Source organism: Pongo pygmaeus, chromosome 6 (assembly GCF_028885625.2).
Source record: "Pongo pygmaeus isolate AG05252 chromosome 6, NHGRI_mPonPyg2-v2.0_pri, whole genome shotgun sequence".
NCBI classification, from domain to species: Eukaryota; Metazoa; Chordata; class Mammalia; order Primates; family Hominidae; genus Pongo; species Pongo pygmaeus.
This window is the reverse complement of record NC_072379.2, coordinates 12750858-12767763: the sequence shown is the minus strand read 5'-3', so window position 1 is coordinate 12767763 and position 16906 is coordinate 12750858. Positions and strand designations below refer to the sequence as shown.

General features: G+C 47.7%; 2 protein-coding genes across 6 annotated transcripts in view; one reads left to right on the top strand and one right to left on the bottom strand.

Moving 5' to 3' along the window:
• Window positions 1-517: 517 nt before the first annotated feature.
• Window positions 518-6250, top strand: LOC129040878 (putative STAG3-like protein 4). Its single transcript, XM_054495757.2, has 3 exons — window positions 518-553; window positions 5342-5546; window positions 5976-6250. The coding sequence occupies exons 1-3, from the start codon at window positions 518-520 to the stop codon at window positions 6227-6229; spliced, it is 495 nt and encodes a 164-aa protein (XP_054351732.2). The 3' UTR covers window positions 6230-6250.
• Window positions 6251-11267: 5017 nt separating this feature from the next.
• Window positions 11268-16906, bottom strand: part of HIP1 (huntingtin interacting protein 1) — a 208830-nt gene continuing 203191 nt past the window's right edge. For 3 of the 5 annotated variants that reach the window (XM_054496578.2, XM_063668207.1, XM_063668205.1), the window contains one exon: window positions 11268-16262. In XM_054496578.2, the coding sequence (XP_054352553.1) occupies window positions 16210-16262 (53 nt within the window). In that variant the 3' untranslated portion in view covers window positions 11268-16209. The remainder of the gene's footprint in view (window positions 16263-16906) is intronic. The other 2 variants (XM_054496579.2, XM_063668206.1) reach the window with 1 other exon arrangement.

Sequence of the window (16906 nt, the reverse complement as noted above, 5' to 3'; positions counted from 1 at the left end):
AAATGCCCAGCGATGCTTTCCAAGGAAGAAAAAGAAAAAAGAATTTGTAGCCGGGCGCGGTGGCTCACGCCTGTAATCCCAGCACTTTGGGAGGCCGAGGCGGGAGGATCGCGAGGTCAAGAGATAGAGACCATCCTGGCCAACATGGTGAAACCCTGTCTCTACTAAAAATATAAAAATTAGCCTGGCATGGTGGCGCGTGCCTGTAATCCCAGCTACTCGGGAGGCTGAGGCAGGAGAATCGCTTGAACCCAGGAGGCGGAGGTTGCAGTGAGCCGAGATCGCGCCACTGCACTCCAGTCTGGCGACGGAGGGAGACTCCGTGGCTTTTCTAGATCACACAGCGAATGCCTAAAAACTGTAGAGAAATCAGGAAATACACACACAAATCGAACGAAGAAAAGAGATATGTGATCTTACTTTCCCGAGGAGGATTATGTTTAGGGTTAGGTTATGTTGGCCAAAAAGAGTCAAAGTCTGTAAAGAGTTTTATTCTGGGCCTCCTATTTGAGTGACCATGGCTGGTGACACAGTCTCAGGGGGTCCTGAGAACGTGAGCCCAAAGTGGTTGGGTTACAGCTTGGTTTTATGCATCTTAGGGAGACAGTAGTTACAGGCAAAGACATAAATCAATGCATGGAAGGTATACGTTGGGTCAGCCAGGAAAGGCTTTCAGGTCACTAGCAGATTGAAAGATTGGCAGTTGGTTCAGAGTTCAGCATTGGCTGAACAGTTGGAAGACTACATAAAGAAATGGGCCATTGCGGTGGCTCATGCCTGTAATCCCAGCATTGTGGGAGGGTGAGGTGGGAGGATCCTTTGAGGCCAGGAGTTCAACGACAGCCTGGGCAACACAGCGAGACCTCCACCTCTACCAAAAAAAAAAAAAAATTATCCAGGCATGGTGGTGCATGCCTGTAGTCTCAGCTACTCAGGAGGCCGAGATGGGAGGATCGCTTGAGCCTGTGAAGTTGAGGCTACATGAGCCGTGATGGTGCCCTTCACTCCAGCTTGGGCAACAGAGAAGAAAGGAGAGAAAGAGAGAGAGGGAGGAAGGAAGGAAGGAAGCAAGGCAGGAAGGAAAAGAAAGAGGGAGGGAAAGAAAAGAAAAGCTTGAGTTAAGATAAGGGGGATTGTGGAAACCAAGGTTCTTGTTATGTAGGTGAAGCCTCAGAACAGGCTTCAGAGAGAATAGATGATAAGTATCTCTTATTGGATCTTAAAAGGTGTCAGACTCTCCAGAAAAGACCTGGAGTCTTTTCTGTAAGGGAAAGAGATTCTCTACAGAATGCAAATTTCCCCTAAAGAGATGGCTTTGCAGGACTATTTTAAAGTGTGTCAAAGAAAATATATTATGGGGTAAAATACTATGATTTCCTTCAGGGACTGCTATCTGTCATGTGATGCTATATCAGAGTCTGGTTGTAGTTGAGCATCTTACTGATACAAAGAGCCTGTTTTGTCAGTCTTATGATCTCTATTCTAATGTTAATGTTGGTCAGCTGTGCCTAAACTCTGATGGGAGGAGAATTATGACAAGGCATGTCCAACCCCCTCCTTCCCATCATGACCTGAATTAGTTTTTCATGTTTATTTTGGATCCTGTTGGCCAACAGAGGAGTCCATTCACTCAGTTGTGGGGGCTTAGAATTTTATTTTTGGCTTACAATTAAAACGTCAATTTTCAAAAATGGATCATAAAGACAATGATTCATCACAATTTTTTGGTGAAATCTAACAATGTTCTTGCCCAGTTGTTTCATAAAAACTGGTAAGGAAAAGACTAAAAATAAACTCTTCTGAAGCCAGGTGCAGTGGCTCACGCCTGTAATCCTAGCACTTTGGGAGGCCGAGGTAGGCAGATCATGAGGTCAGGAGATCAAGACCATCCTGACCAACATGGTAAAACCCTGTCTCTACTAAAACACAAAAAATTAGCTGGGTGTGGTGGTGTGCGCCTGTAGTCCCAGATACTTGGGAGGCTGAGGCAGGGGAATCACTTGAACCCAGGAGGCAGGGATTGCAGTGAGCCGAGATTGTGCCACTGCACTCCATCCTGGCAACAGAGCAAGATTCCATCTCAAAATAGATAAATAAATAAATTCTTCTGTTAACCTAGAATAGTCTCTTCACTAATTCAGAAAATAAAGAAAATAATTTTATTATTGAATAAGCATTAAACCAGACTGTGATGCCCATCACAGGTGATCCATTAATGAGATGCAAAGAGAAATAAAGCCTCCTTTTTTTTTTTTTTTGAGACAGAGTCTCGCTCTGTTGCCCAGGCTGGAGTGCAGTGGTGCAATCTCGGCTCACTGCAACCTCTGCCTCCCTGGTTTAAGCGATTTTCCTGCGTCAGCCTCCCAAGTAACTGGGACTACAGGTGCGTGCCACCACGCCTGGCTAATTTTTTGTATTTTTAGTAGAGACGGGGTTTCGTCATGTTAGCTAGGATGGTCTCAAAATCCTGACCTTGTAAATCATCCGCCTAGGCCTCCCAAAGTGCTGTGATTATAGGCGTGAGCCATGGCACCCAGCCAAAGCCTCCTTTTTATATAGCCTGGCAGATACAATCCATTGTATACACGCTCTCAAGATAAACAGTAAGTCATCCTCATGTAAAAGGACTTGCTATGCCTTTTTTTTTTTTTTTTTTGAGACAGGGTCTCATTCTGTCATCCAGGCTGGAATATAGTGGTGTGATCTTGGCTCACTGTAACCTCCACCTCTTGGGTTCAAGTGATTCTCATGCCTAAGCCTCCCAAATAGCTGGAATTACAGACGTGTGCCATCATGCCCAGCTAATATTTGTATTTTAGTAGAGACAGAGTTTCGCCATATTGGCCAGGCTGGACTCAAACTCCTTCTTTCGACTTCTGTGTGGCTTCAAGTGATCTGCCTGTCTCGGCCTCCCCCAGAGTGCTGGGATTACAGGTGTGAGCCACCGCGCCTGGTCTGCTATGCATTCTTAAACACTCATCCTAAATTCACCTGGAAATCAAGGTGGCCATCCATGCTAGTTAATTACCTGTATCCAATGAAAAAATAAAACTTCTCATATCTCCTTGACAAGCAGGTAGTAACAGCTCAAGGTGCCTAGGCTAAACTCCCTAGGCAACAGGAAGATAGGGACACTATCTTCCTCGAGGTTTACGTTTCAAAGACAAGACTCTCAGGCTCTTAAGAAAAAAATTCCTGGGTTGTGGCCAGGCATGGTGGCTCCCGCCTGTGGATCACCCGAGGTCAGGAGTTCAAGACCAGTCAGACCAACAAGGTGAAACCCTGTCTCTACTAAAAATACAAAAATTAGCCAGGCGTGGTGGCAGGCGCCTGTAGTCTCAGCTACTCAGGAGGTTGATACAGGAGAACTGCTTGAACCCGGGAAGTGGAGGTTGCAGTGAGCTGAGTCGTACCACTGCACTCCAGCCTTGGTGACAGAGTGAGATTCTGTCTCGGAAAAAAAAAAAAAAAATCCTGGGTTGTAATGTTGGCAAGAAGTTCATTTACCTTTTTAAAAGATTTAGATACATATCAAAGGTACAAAAGAAGTTATTTATGTTACAAGGTTTATCAAGGAAATACTCTTTAAAAAGGAGAGGAGAAAGGTTAATTTACCTTTTGGCAAATAAGACAATTTTAATCTGTTTTATTTATTTATTTTAGAAAATCCATATGGTGAGGGCTGGGCAGGGTGGCTCACATCTGTAGTCCCAGCACTTTGAGAGGCCAAGGCAGGCAGATTGCTTGAGGCCAGGAGTTCGAGACCAGCCTGGGCAACATGGCGAAACCCCATCTCCACTACAAATACAAAAATTAGCTGGGCGTGGTGGTGTGTGCCTATTGTCCCAGCTACTCTGGAGGCTGAGGCATAAGAACCGCTTGAACATGGGAGGCAGAGGTTGCAGTGAGCCGAGATTGAGCCATTACAATCCAGTCTGGGCGACAAGAGTGAAGCTCTGTCTCAAAAAATAAATAAATAAATAAACAAACAAACAAATAAATAAAAACAAAGAGTCTCTTTTCCATCTCCTCACCACAGAGTTGTCTTCAGTAATTTCATTCACTTTTTTCCTCAGGGTTTACTGGGTTTCTGGGTCCCAGAAGGGGAAGTTCTCTTCAAGGTGCAGCAACCACGACTCCGCAGAGAATTGCAGAGACGGCAGCATGACCAGACCCTGGCCAGGTGTGGGGAGGCTGCTGGGCTGAGACTTGGGCTGAACTTCCGCTGCAGGTCGACTTATTCCCATCAGCACCAAAGCTGCTGGAGGGGGTCATCCAAAAGCAAATGAAGCGGGGCGCGGCTTGGAGGCTGTTTCAGAAGGTCCCACTGAGCCAAGGACTCAATGCCTGGCCACAGCCCTCCCAAGCGAGGCCCAGATCATATTTCACCACGCTCAGAAAACCTTGTCGGCTCATTTCAGTCTATAGTGACTTTGCTTTCTTTAGGATCTCTCTTGCACTGTCCAGCCCAGGGAGTTCCAAATCTGAATGGATTCCAATGATGGAGTTAAATCAGGCCCCACCTCAGTTTTTGAATTACAATCAATAGGGCTGGGTCCCAGCATCTGTATCTTAACGTTCCTCCATGTGATCCTCATGCTGAAAGGCTGGTATTTGCAAATCCCTTTTTTGGGGGGAGTGAAGGGTTTTTTTAGAGACAGGCCTCACTCTGATGCCCAGCCTGGAATTCAGTGGTGGATCACAGCTCACTGCAGCCTCGAATTCCTGGCCGCAAGAAAGCCTCTCACCTTGGCCAACCAAAGTGTTGGGATTACAGGAGTGACCACTGTGTCTGGCCAGGAAAGCCCTTCTGTTTCACTTGAATGATATTTCTGCAGCATACCTACAGCCATTGTTGTATTAAACTGCATCATTGCGGGAAAAGAAAAGGTGAGAGGTGACTGTTTTGCTTTTTTTCTGAACATATCAGACCAAACCTGCGCTGTTTGGCACTTTTTTTTTTTTTTTTTGAGTCGGAGTCTCACTCTGTCGCCCAGGCTAGAGTGTAGTGTCGCTATCTCGGCTCGCTGCAACCTCCACCTTCCGGGTTCAAGTGATTCTCCTGCCTCAGCCTTGCAAGTAGCTGGGATTACAGAAGTGCACCCCCACGCCCAGCTAATTTTTTCTGTATTTTTAGTAGAGATGGGTTTCACCATGTTGGCCAGGCTGGTCTCTTGGGGGTAAAAGAGATCTGAACATGCCTCTCAAACTGGGGAGACTACCAGGAAATGAAGTATATCAGAGATATTTTTACTAGACTGTTGGGTTTTGACATCCAAGCCCCTATGACTTCATGGACCTGGTCATAACTTTCCCATCCTTTTCATACATCCTTTTGTAGGACTCGGGGGACTATCCTCTGACAGCTCCAGGTCCATCCTGGAAGAAGTTCCAGGGCAGCTTCTGTGAGTTTGTGGGGACATTGGTCTGTCGGTGCCAGTACAGCCTCCTCCATGCTGGCTGCCCTGTGGACAGCCTCATCTCCCTGCTCACTGGCCTCTCAGACTCACAGGTCCGCGCCTTCCGTCCCACTAGCACCCTGGCTGGTGAGCATTCATTTTCACTCTGGACATTCTCCTGGGGGTTTGTAGGACTTTCCTCTGTTCTCTGATTCAGGGTCTTCTTTCCTACCTGCATCTTGGCTCTTCACTTCAAAGCCATGCCTCTTTTATCCTAAACTTCAATCCAGTTTCTCACTAGTGGAGTTTTGAGAAGGGGTAGATGACAGCAACAATTTCCAGGCTTAATATTTTTGTCAGAGCTCACCACTAGGGCTATGCTGATGGTTAAAAGAAGACCACAAGAGTTAGAGGGAAACAGTCCACTCCAGGAGAGGGAGTCTTAGGATTTTAGGGTCACCCTGCTCTGGCTTCTCATTTTCATTGCCCTTCTTTCCTTCTATTTTTTTCCTTCTACTCATCCTCTCTCCTCTGATCTAAATAATGATTTCTTCATCTCTTTTTCCTTACTCAAAGCTGTGAAACTGATGACCTCCCTGGTAAGAGTTGCCCTCCAGCTGAGTCTGCACCAAGATAACAATGAGCGTCAGTATGAGGCTGAAAGAAACAAGGGGCCAGGGCAGAGGGCACCTGAGCAGCTGGAGAGCCTGTTGGAGAAATGCAAAGAGGTGAGGAGTGTTCCCTGCTTCTTCCTTCCCTTTTTCCCGACTTGCACCCACTTCTGCCACAGACCCCCTTATCAGGCCCTGGGCAGTCTTTCAAGATCATGAATAATGGAGTCTGGCAATAGTTTCATAGACCCATCCTATAACGGGTCGTTGCATGCTCATTGTTTCTGGGTTGTGGTTCAATAAATAATGTGTAATTTAGAGTTCTCTCGAATTCCACTTTTGCTCAGTTTTTCTTTGTCAGCACTCATTGTCAGGAGTGTTTAAGTGCTGTACCTGGATCCACTCACCTCAGCCTCCCATGTAGCTGGTACTACAGGTGTGCACCACCACACCTGGCTACTTATTATTATTATTTTTTGTAGAGATGGGGTCTCCCTATGTTGCCCAGACTGGTCTTGAACTCCTGGACTCAAGTGATCCGCTCACCTGAGCCTCCCAAAGTGCTGAGATTATAGGTATGATCCACTGTGCCCAGCCAACTTCCGTTCTTTGTAAATTACCAGGTCTCAGGTACTGTTAAAGCAGTACAAATGGACTCAGAAACTGACTGTAGTAAAAATACATTAAACTTGGTTATTTTATTTTTTATTTATTTATTTTTATTATTATCATTTTTTTGATATGGAGTCTCACTCTGTCACCCAGGCTGGAGTGCAGTGGCGCGATCTCAGTTCACTGCAACCTCCATCACCTGGGTTGAAGCAGTTCTTCTTCTGCCTCAGCCTCCCGAGTAGCTGGGATTACAGGCGCCCACCACCATGCCCAACTAATTTTTGTATTTTTAGTACAGACAGGGTTTCGCCTTGTTGGCCAGGCTGTCTTGAACTCCTGACTTCAGGTGATCCGCCCGCCTCGGCCTCCCAAAGTGCTGAGATTACAGGCTTGAGCCACTGCACCCATCCTAAAGTTGGTTATTTTATTTATTTATTTATTTATTTTGAGACAGAGTTTCATTCTTGTTGCCCAGGCTGGTGTGCAATGGCGCGTTCTCGGCTCGTAGCAACCTCTGCCTCCCGGGTTCAAGCAATTCTCCTGCCTCAGCCTTCCAAGTAGCTGGGATTACAGGCATGCGCCACCACGCCCGGCTAATTTTGTATTTTTGGTGGAGGGGGGTGTTTCTCCATGTTGGTCAGGCTGGTCTTGAACTCCTGACCTCAGGTGATCTGCCTGCCTCAGCCTTCCAAAGTGCTGGGGTTATAGGCGTGAGCCACCGTGCCTGGCCTCGGTTATTTTAAATACAGAAAATCCTCAAGGCTCCATTATGGACCCTTTTCTTTTCTTGTACTCTTTCCTTCTCTTATGGCTTTAGGTACAATTCAATTCCCATGACCTCTGACTTCTCTGAGTTAAACTCTGCATCTTCATGGGAATGTTTCAAAGGCAACTCAGCTGAGGCCGGGTGTGGTGGCTCACACCTAGAATTCCAGCACTTTGGGAGGTGGAGACAGGATGATTGCTTGAGGCCAGGATCTGGAGGCTGCAGTGAGTTATGACTGGGCCACTGCACTCTGGCCTGTATGACAGCGCAAAATCTCCTGTCCCAGCCTTTAAAAAAAAAAAAAAAAAAAGGCAATTCAGGCTGGATGTGGTGGCTCACACCTGTAATCCCAGCACTTTGGGAGGCCGAGGTGGGAGGATCACTTGAGGTCAGGAATTCAAAACCAGCTTGGCCAACATGGTGAAACCTGGTCTCTACTAAAAATACAAAAAGTTAGCTGGGTGTGGTGGCGGGCACTTGTAATCCCAGCTCCTTGGGAGGCTGAGGCAGGAGAATTGCTTGAACCCTGGAGGCGGAGGTTGCAGTGAGCTGAGATTGTGCCACTGTACTCCAGCCTGGGCGACAGAGCAAGACTCTGTCTCAAAAAAGAAAAAAAAAAGGCAATTCAGCTCAAAACATAATATCTAACATAATATCATAATATCTATGCTGAGCCTGGCCTTCTTCTAGGCAGATGACAGCACTAATTTCACAATCCAGAAACCCAGGACCCCTCCCTAAAAGCTCCTTCCCTAGCCCCCTTCTTTTTTATTTATTTATGTATTTATTTAATTTTTTTTGAGACAGAGTCTCGCTCTGTGGCCCAGGCTGGAGTGCAGTGGCGCGATCTCAGCGCACAGCAAGCTCCACCTCCCAGATTCATGCCATCCTCCTGCTTCAGCCTCCCGCGTAGCTGGGACTACAGGCACCCGCCATCATGCCGGGCTAATTTTTTGTATTTTTTTAGTAGAGACGGGGTTTCATCATGTTAGCCAGGATGGTCTTGATCTCCTGACCTCGTGATCCGCCCGCCTCGACCTCCCAAAGTGCTGGGATTACAGGTGTGGGCCACTGTGCCTGGCCCCCTAGCCCCCTTCTATGTAACCCAAAGCCTGTCTGTCCATGTCCATTTTACCTGCCATGTGTCTCTCTGGCCTGCCATTTCTCCTGTCTATCCTGCCACTACCCTGTCTCACGTGCCATCATCCTTTGCCTGGACTATGACAATAGCTTCATTATTGGTTTCCCTGATCTACACCGGCTCCACGCTGCACTCCACTCTGTCCTCCATGCTGCAACCAGAATGGTCTTTTCAGAATGCAAATCTCGTCATGTCACCCCTTTGCCTAAAGCCAATCAACCGCTTTCCATCGTCTGCACAATTGAATAGACCTTTTATTTTTTATTTTTTTTGAGAGGGAGGCTTGCTCTGTTACCCAGGTTGGAGTGCAGTGGCGTGATCTTGGCTCGCTGCAACCTCTGCCTCCCAGGTTCAAGCGATTTTCGGGCCTCAGCCTCCCGAGTAGCTGGGATTACAGGTGCATGCCGCCACACCCAGCTAATTTTTGTGTTTTTAGTAGAGATGGGGTTTCACATGTTGGCCAGGCTGGTCTCGAACTCCTGACCTCAAGTGATCCTCCGCCTTGGCCTCCCAAAGTGCTGGGATTACAGGCATGAGCCACTGTGCCCAGCCTAGTAGAACGTTTAAAGGACAGTTCAAGATGGTTTTTTTTTTTTTTTTTTGTGACAATATCTGGCTCTGTCGCCCAGGCTGGAGTGTGCAGTGGCGCCATCATAGCTCACTGCAATCTCTGCCTCCTGGGCTCAAGCAATCCTCCTGCCTCAGTCTCCCAAGTAGCTGGGACTACAGGCATGTGCCACCACACCCAGCTAATTTTTTGTATTTTTTGTAGAGATAGGGTTTCTTCATGTTGCCCAGGCTGGTCTTGAATTCTTGGACTCAAGTGATCCACCTGCTTGGGCCTCCTGAAGTGCTGGGATTACAGGCATGAGTCACTGCGCCCGGCCTATGCTTTAAATGGAGCAGGCTCACCTTGGCATTCTGTCACTGGGAGCAGAAAAGCCCAGCTGCAGGCAAGTGTCCCCGTCTTTGGTATTTACCCAGATCACCTTCCCACTGAGCAAGGTGATCCCACTGGTTCTTTGATCTCCTTAGAGATGCTAGCTTCTGATTACCTGCCTCATTCTCTGCTTATGTGATGAGTCATCTGGGCCAATTCTCCTGCTTACCAAGCCCAGCCTTTCCCAATCTGTGTCTCCCCTGTAGGTCCCCTGGCTTAACACACTGGCAGTATTAGGTTGCAGCCAATCGTGCTGTGGAAAGGTTGCTCTGCAGCCCAGCCCGGCTCTGTTAGCTCCCTCTGTAAATCCTCTGGTAGCTGTGACTGGCTTGCTCTGAATCCCTTTATGACCAGTAGCTTCTGTCTCTGAGCAGAATTGGTCACATCTCATTTTAAGGTAACAGGTTAATTTGCATCGCAAGGGTGCACAGGGAGGAGCCACAGCCTGAACCTCCAGATTTTATGAGACCTGATCTATATGACAGGTGGTTTTTTTAAAATTATTATATATTTTTAGACAGGGTCTCTGTCATCCAGGTTGGAGTGCAGTAGCGCAATCATGGCTTACTGCAGCCTCGACCTCTCCAGGTGCTCACGTGATTCTCCCATCTCACCCTCTCTAGAAGCTGGGGGTACAGGTGCACACCACCATGCCCAGCTTTTTTTTTTTTTTTTTGTATTTTTTATAGAGACAGGGTTTTGCCATGTTGCCCAGGCTGGTCTCAAATGCCTTGCCTCAAGTAATCCTCCTGCCTTGGCCTCCCAAAGTGCTGGGATTACAGGTATGAATCACCATGCCCAGCCTAAATGACAGTGTTAACCACTTTGGGACTTTCTCTTTTTTTTTTGAGATGGAGTTTTGCTCTTGTTGCCCAGGCTGGAATGCAATGGCACGATCTCGGCTCACCACAACCTCTGCCTCCTGGGTTCAAGTGATTCTCCTGCCTCAGCCTCCCGAGTAGCTGGGACTACAGACATGTGCCACCACACCTGGCTAATTTTGTATTTTTAGTAGAGATGGAGTTTCTCCATGTTGGTCAGGCTGGTCTTGAACTCCCAACTTCAGGTGGTCCGCCTGCCTCGGCTTCCCAAAGTGCTGGGATTACAGTTGTGAGCCACCGTGCTTGGCCCACTTCGGGACTTTCTATTTGATCATTCCCATGGACAGGATAGTGTACAGGGAGGATGGAACATGTTTAAGAAGTGCAAACAAGTATGTCTTTTTTTTTTTTTTACAAGAGAGGGGGTCTTGCTCTGTTGCCCAGTGTGGAGTATAATGGTGTGATGACTGCAGCCTCAACCTCCTGGGCTGAAGTGAGCCTCCTGACTCAGCCTCCCAAGTAGTTGGGACTACAGGCATATGCTACCATTCCCAGTTAATTTTGTTGTAGATGGGGTCTTGCTATGTTGTCCAGGCTGCTCTCAAACTTCTGCACTCAAGTGATCCTCCCACCGCAGCCTCCCAAAGTGCTGGGATTACAGGCATGAGCCACCATGCCCAGTATCAAACTAATATTTCTTTTTTTTTTCTTCTTTTTTGTGGAGAACAACTTCTCACTATATTGTCCAGGCAGGTCTCTTAATTCCTGGGCTCAAGCTATCCTCCTGCCTCTGCCTCCCTAAGAGCTGGGATTACAGGTGTGAGCCACCACACCCGGCTCAAACTAATATTTCTAAGATATATTCCCAGAGGTGTGGGGCTAAGTGGATTCCATGAACCCCAGGATACAAATGCAGGCTTCTCACTGGAGCCTATACCTCAGAGCCACGCTGGCCGGTCGGTCACCACCACGCTCCATTGCCAGGCGGAAATATTTATTTGAAAAATTGAAAACACAGATGCAATGTATTATACAAAGAAAGGTCTTAATGCCATAATAAAAGTATTGTTGGAGGGAAACAGAAGCCAGTGGCCACCTGCCCTGGGAAGGTAGGCACTCAGTGAAAAATGAAATTCATTTCAAGGAACTACCCTAATGGAAACCTGGGGGAAAGGTTAAAAACAGAAGAAAAGAAAAACAAACCCAACCCCATCCCTGCAAACTGAAATGTGAAAGAGTTTGTTATAAGTTTGAGACAATTGCATTATCACCAAGATGTAACCGAACCCCCTCGGTTTGTCCCTATGAGTGGTAATCAGTTTCATTTAGGGCCTTCAAACCTGAGGTAGTTGAGGGTCACCTGAAAGACATGTCTGGAAAAATCTACTCTCAGAATCGAACCCAACAGCATTGAATTGTTTCCTGTTGCTTTGGCTCCTGACAACACCACGGTGTGGTGCTGATCTTGTATTTGGTCTGGACCTGGGAGAGGAAGGAACTTGGCAGCAAACAGCTGGCTGACTTGCTGCACTGATGGCTGGCAGGTCCGTGGTGGTGGTTTTCTATGCTACAGGTGATGCAGTCTCTGGAGGACAAGGATGGCAGAGAGAGGGCAAAGCCTGTTTGCTTGGAAAGCCAATGTTGGAACTGGAGGCTTTCCCTGGCAGGATTTCCAGAGATTTGGAAAGGTGGTAGAAGGTAGCAAAATGCTGACTGGTTATTAAAGACCAGGGTCAAGTGGAGCCAGGAGACCCCTCTAGACTAAGGAGCCAAGAGGGAACTTCCAGCTGCAAGCTGAGAACTAGCTCCTGCACAGGGTCGAGGGGCCAAAGCCAACTAATCTGACCGGAGCGACATGTACCTGTGATCCCCGTGTTACCTGGTGGCATAAACCTTGGTGTCTGACTTGGTAGCTGGGACAGTTCCAAGAAAAGTTGCTCTAGACAGTGGTTCTTCCAGCCACTGGGTTAGAGGGACCCGTATTCTGGTGGGATTTTAGGGGTACTGCTATGGACGGCCGCATCAGCAGACAATCTAAACTAGTCTCATTTAAACTCCTTGCTCAGATATAAAATAACCCTGCCAAGGTGGCTCTTCTTTTCTATTTCTTTCTCTCTCTTTTTTTTTTTTTTTTTGAGATGGAGTCTCACTCTGTCACCCAGGCTGGAGTGCGGTGGTGTGATCTTGGCTCACTGCAACCTCCATCCCCCGGGTTCAAGTGATTCTCCTGCCTCAGCCTCCCCGGTAGCTGGGATTATAGGCGCCTGCCACCATGCCCGGCTAATTTTTGTATTTTTAGTAGAGACAGGGTTTCACCATGTTGGCCAGGCTAGTCTTGAACTCCTGACCTCAGGTGATCCACCCGCCCCTGCCTCCCAAAGTGCTTGGATTAAACACATGAGGCATCACATCCGGCCTCTTTCTCTTATGTAAACAAACATCTTTTCTCTAGAGGTCTCAGGGCACTGTCTTACAAACTTAAGTAACAGATGCAGCTGTGTTTCAACTTCTTGTCGATCCTAAGCCATGATTTTGTTTCTGTCCCATCTTGTCATGACCCATTTACACTCACCCGAGACTTGTCACTAGTGATGCTCAGTGACTCATTTAAAAGGCTGGCAGGTTCATTTTTAGCTTTAAGATGTGATTCCCGTTTTAATCCAAGGTGTGTCATTAAATACCTCTTCATCTTCATTTTTAGAAGAGTCACAATAGGACAATTTGATTATGTCTAGAGAATGGGGTAGCCGTTCTAATCTGAGCTATTACAAAAGTAATTATGTGACATCTGACAGCTACTTCCTCATGAGACACTGAATTAGCCTCTGCTTCTGTTTAAGTGCTTTCTTAACCGTTATGACGCAGGCTAAGTTGATGAAAGTTTTAAACATTTCTGTGGCTTCTTTTTAGAGACAGCATCATTCAGATAATTTTTTGTTTGTTTTTAAAGAGATGGAGTCGCGCTCTGTCACTCAGGCTGGAGTGCAGTGGGCAATCATGGCTCATTGCAGCCTCAAACTCCTGGGCTGGGCTCTGACAGAGAATCTTTTTTTTTTTTTTTTTTTTTTTTTTTTTTTTTTTTTATGAGACAGGGTCTCACTCTGTCTCCCAGGCTGGAGTGCAATGGCACAATCAGGCCTGACTGCAGCCTCGACTTCCCAAGCTCAAGCAATTCTCCCACCTCAGCCCCCCAACTAGCTGAGACTACAGGCATGCACCATCATGCCCGGCTAATTTTGTTTTTGAATTTTAGTAGAGATGAGGTCTCGCTATGACCCAGTATGGAGGTCACACGTCTGAGTCTGGTTTCAAACTCCTGAGCTCAAGCAATCATCCTACCTCGTCCTCCCAAAGTTCTGGGATTACAGGCGTGAGCCGCTGTGCCCGGCTGGGCAGAGAATCTTAATTTGATCCATTACACTAGACTTTTTGCCCCATTTGTAATTTTTTTTTGTTTTTGTTTTTTTTTTTGAGATGGAGTTTGGCTCTTGTTGCCCAGGCTGGAGTACAATGGCATGATCTCAGCTCACTGCAACCTCTGCCTCCGGGGTTCAGGAGATTCTCTTGTCTCAGCCTCCTGAGTAGCTGGGATTACAGGCACCCATCACTACGCTCGGCTAATTTTTGGTATTTTTAGTAGAGATGGGGTTTCACCATGTTGGCTAGGCTGGTCTCGAACTCCTGACCTCAGGTGATCCACCAGCCTCAGCCTCTCAAAGTGCTGGGATTACAGGCATGAGCCACTGTGCCCGGCCACCCCATTGGTAATTGGGAACATATGAGTTGGAATGGCTGAGATCTAGAAGTGAGGACTAGCCACTTTTTGAAATGTTGACCCGCATCAAGAACACACTGATTGGTTTAGTTGCCACAACTGGGACAGGGAAGCCACGCACCATTCCTTCTGAGCCTTGAATTAAAAAAATACTAAGCAGAAAGCAGCATTCAACATAAGACTGCCCAATTTCTAGTGCTGATACTTCCTTAGCCCAGTATGGAGGTCACACGTCTGAGTATGGTCATCCGAGGTCCTGGGAGAGAGTTTTTTGAATGTCCCACTTAGAAAATGCACAGAGAGGGAGTTGGGGACGGGGGTGGGCTAGGGAGATGGGGGTTGGTTCACAGTGATCAAACAGAAGTCTCACAACCCGTCATGTAGCAAAACCTAGCAATATTCTGTTGGAGCAGATCCTGGGAAGTGCTTGATGGCTACCACCAATGAGTTGCTATAGATAAAGAAGGAAGACGCTGTTTTTCCAAGATCAGAAGGTCACTTAAATGCTGGGGTCCATCTAGAAAAGGAAAAGTGCTGTTGGGCTGCCCATCCCTGGCAAGCTGTTCATGTGCCCTCTGTCCTCATCCTGTCCACAGGGCAGCGAGAGCCTGGGGCATGTGGCTAAAAGGAGTTGGAGCCGCTGGCTCTGTCCTTTCTCATTTTCTCTGACCCAAGAGCTCCAAATGGATCTCCTTGCTTTGGGATCCAAGTCAGTAACAGTCCAGCACCTTGGCCTTGCTTCTGATTCTTGAAGGCTGATGTAGCCGGGCAGAAAGATGAGCCTTGCTAGAGTCACACCTGAAGTCCTGATTGCTCCAAGCATCTCTTTGTAGGCTGTTGCTGCTTAAGGGAGGTTAGTAATAAATACTAAGGGTAGCAAACCAAGTATAGGGTTCTTTCCTGATGGGAGAAATTGCGTCTGATCTTCCGGGTTTGTCAATTGCGTAGAAGGTGGAACGATCTTCCTATTCAAGAGGATGCCAAGGCAGACGTCTGCAGAAAGGAGTTGGGAATCACTCCCACACTCCCTCTCTGGGCCAAGGGAGATGGCCCACTTGACACAGACCATTCACGGACAGTTCATTCTAGCAGGAAGTAGTGTTGTTGATCTCACCAGCTCCATTTAAGCATGTGATCAAGTTTTTGAGTCTGGTCACGGGAACTGGGCTGTGTGAACCCTCTTGTCCCTCTTTCTGTTGTCTTCTCCCTTGTGAAGGCGGACAGAGGCTTTCCGCCGGGATTCAGCTTTAGGAGGGAAAGGCACTCACTCTCCTTCTGCTTTTTGAGGAAAGTTGTCACTCAGCAGCTCCGCCTGACCCTGGAGCATGGACTGGGTGGGCCAGCACTTGCTCAGTGTGGAGGCGGAGGTGGAGCACCGAGAGGCCTGGGCAGCACCTTCGCTGGAGCTGCCACAGTGGGGGGGCCCTGGAGACTCAGCCCCAGGGGTGTGCCCTTTGGGAGAGTTGGCTATGTGAGTGAAACTTAAAAAAAAAAAAAAAAAAACAACCAAAAAACCCGACCAACCACCATAAGAAGCAGTGGAAATCCATGGTACTGCCCAAAGAGGGGGAGAATGGCCTTGGCATTCACAGCCAGGACACTCCTGCCGTCCTTCTGACTGTGCAGATTTCAGGGTAGTGTCCTGGTTTGGAATCCATCAGCCCTCTGATGCTCACAAGTTTGTGCAAATGATGAAACTGAAAAGACTGAGAAGAAAACAGAAAAGAAAAGGCATAAGATCTTCCCTCTCCAAGCTGTCAACAAACAACAAGCAGCTCCTCTATTAAGGATACCCATTGTTGTGGGGGTCAAATAGTCAGCAGGACTGGATGTTGGTCCTCTCTGTTGAGTGGCCCTGCCCCCCACCACCCCTCTTTGTACCTAGGCTTGCTCATGGGCAGCACTGGCCAGCCTGGATGCTAACTAGGGAGGTGGGGAAAGAACAGAGATGACCATGGGTCCAAACAGAAAGGGTGTCGCTATGGAGGGAGTCTTTGGAAGTGTCATGCATGTCCTCGGCATTGGGTAATGGCAGTGGTGTGGCTGCCCCTGGGACTCCAAGGATTTGGCCTGTGGCTGGGGAAATAACACACACGAGATAGGTAACAAGGATTTACACTGACATATGGGGTGTTGGTTTGGCTCTATTCTTTTTCGGTTACCGCTTCTTGCAGTGTAGGTGGAGATGCCTCTGTTCCTAAAAGACAATGATAATTTATGTTGCAGAGCACTCATGCATGCATGCATTCACTTAACCAACAAAACCTGCCACCATGGGGGTGAAAAATACATTATAATTATAACCATGGTGTAATCACCTAGTCCCCAAGTTTTGTGTCTAGGAATGACTAAGATCTGTCTATGGTTGGTGCCCAGAGTCAGTCAAGCCCAGTAAGAGTGAACAATCTTGGCTGTGATCAAGTTGACTGCTTTCGACATGCAGACAACAACATATAGACTCGAGGTGATGGATGGCAAGTCTCTGGGCTGGCAGGCTGAATGTGACTCCATGCCACTCCATTTCTCAGCACCTGATCCCTTCTTTTTTTTTTTTTTTTTTTGAGACGGAGTCTCGCTCTGTCACCCAGGCTGGAGTGCAGTGGTGTGATCTCGGCTCTCTGCAAGCTCCGCCTCCCGGGTTCACGCCATTCTCCTGCCTCAGCATCCCGAGTAGCTGGGACTACAGGCGCCCACCACCACGCCGGGCTAATTTTTTGTATTTTTAGTAGAGACGGGGTTTCACCATGTTAGCCAGGATGGTCTCGATCTCCTGACCTCGTGATCCGCCCGCCTCGGCCTCCCAAAGTGCTGGGATTATAGGCGTGAGCCACCGCACCCGGC

Excerpts from the sequence above, each read along its gene's own strand:
- LOC129040878 (XM_054495757.2), top strand. The coding sequence starts at position 518 with ATGGCTGGTGACACAGTCTCAGGGGGTCCTGAGAAC. Across the intron at positions 554-5,341 it reads TCTCAGGGGGTCCTGAGAAC|GACTCGGGGGACTATCCTCT; the intron begins GTGAGCCCAAAG and ends ATCCTTTTGTAG. Across the intron at positions 5,547-5,975 it reads TCCCACTAGCACCCTGGCTG|CTGTGAAACTGATGACCTCC; the intron begins GTGAGCATTCAT and ends CCTTACTCAAAG.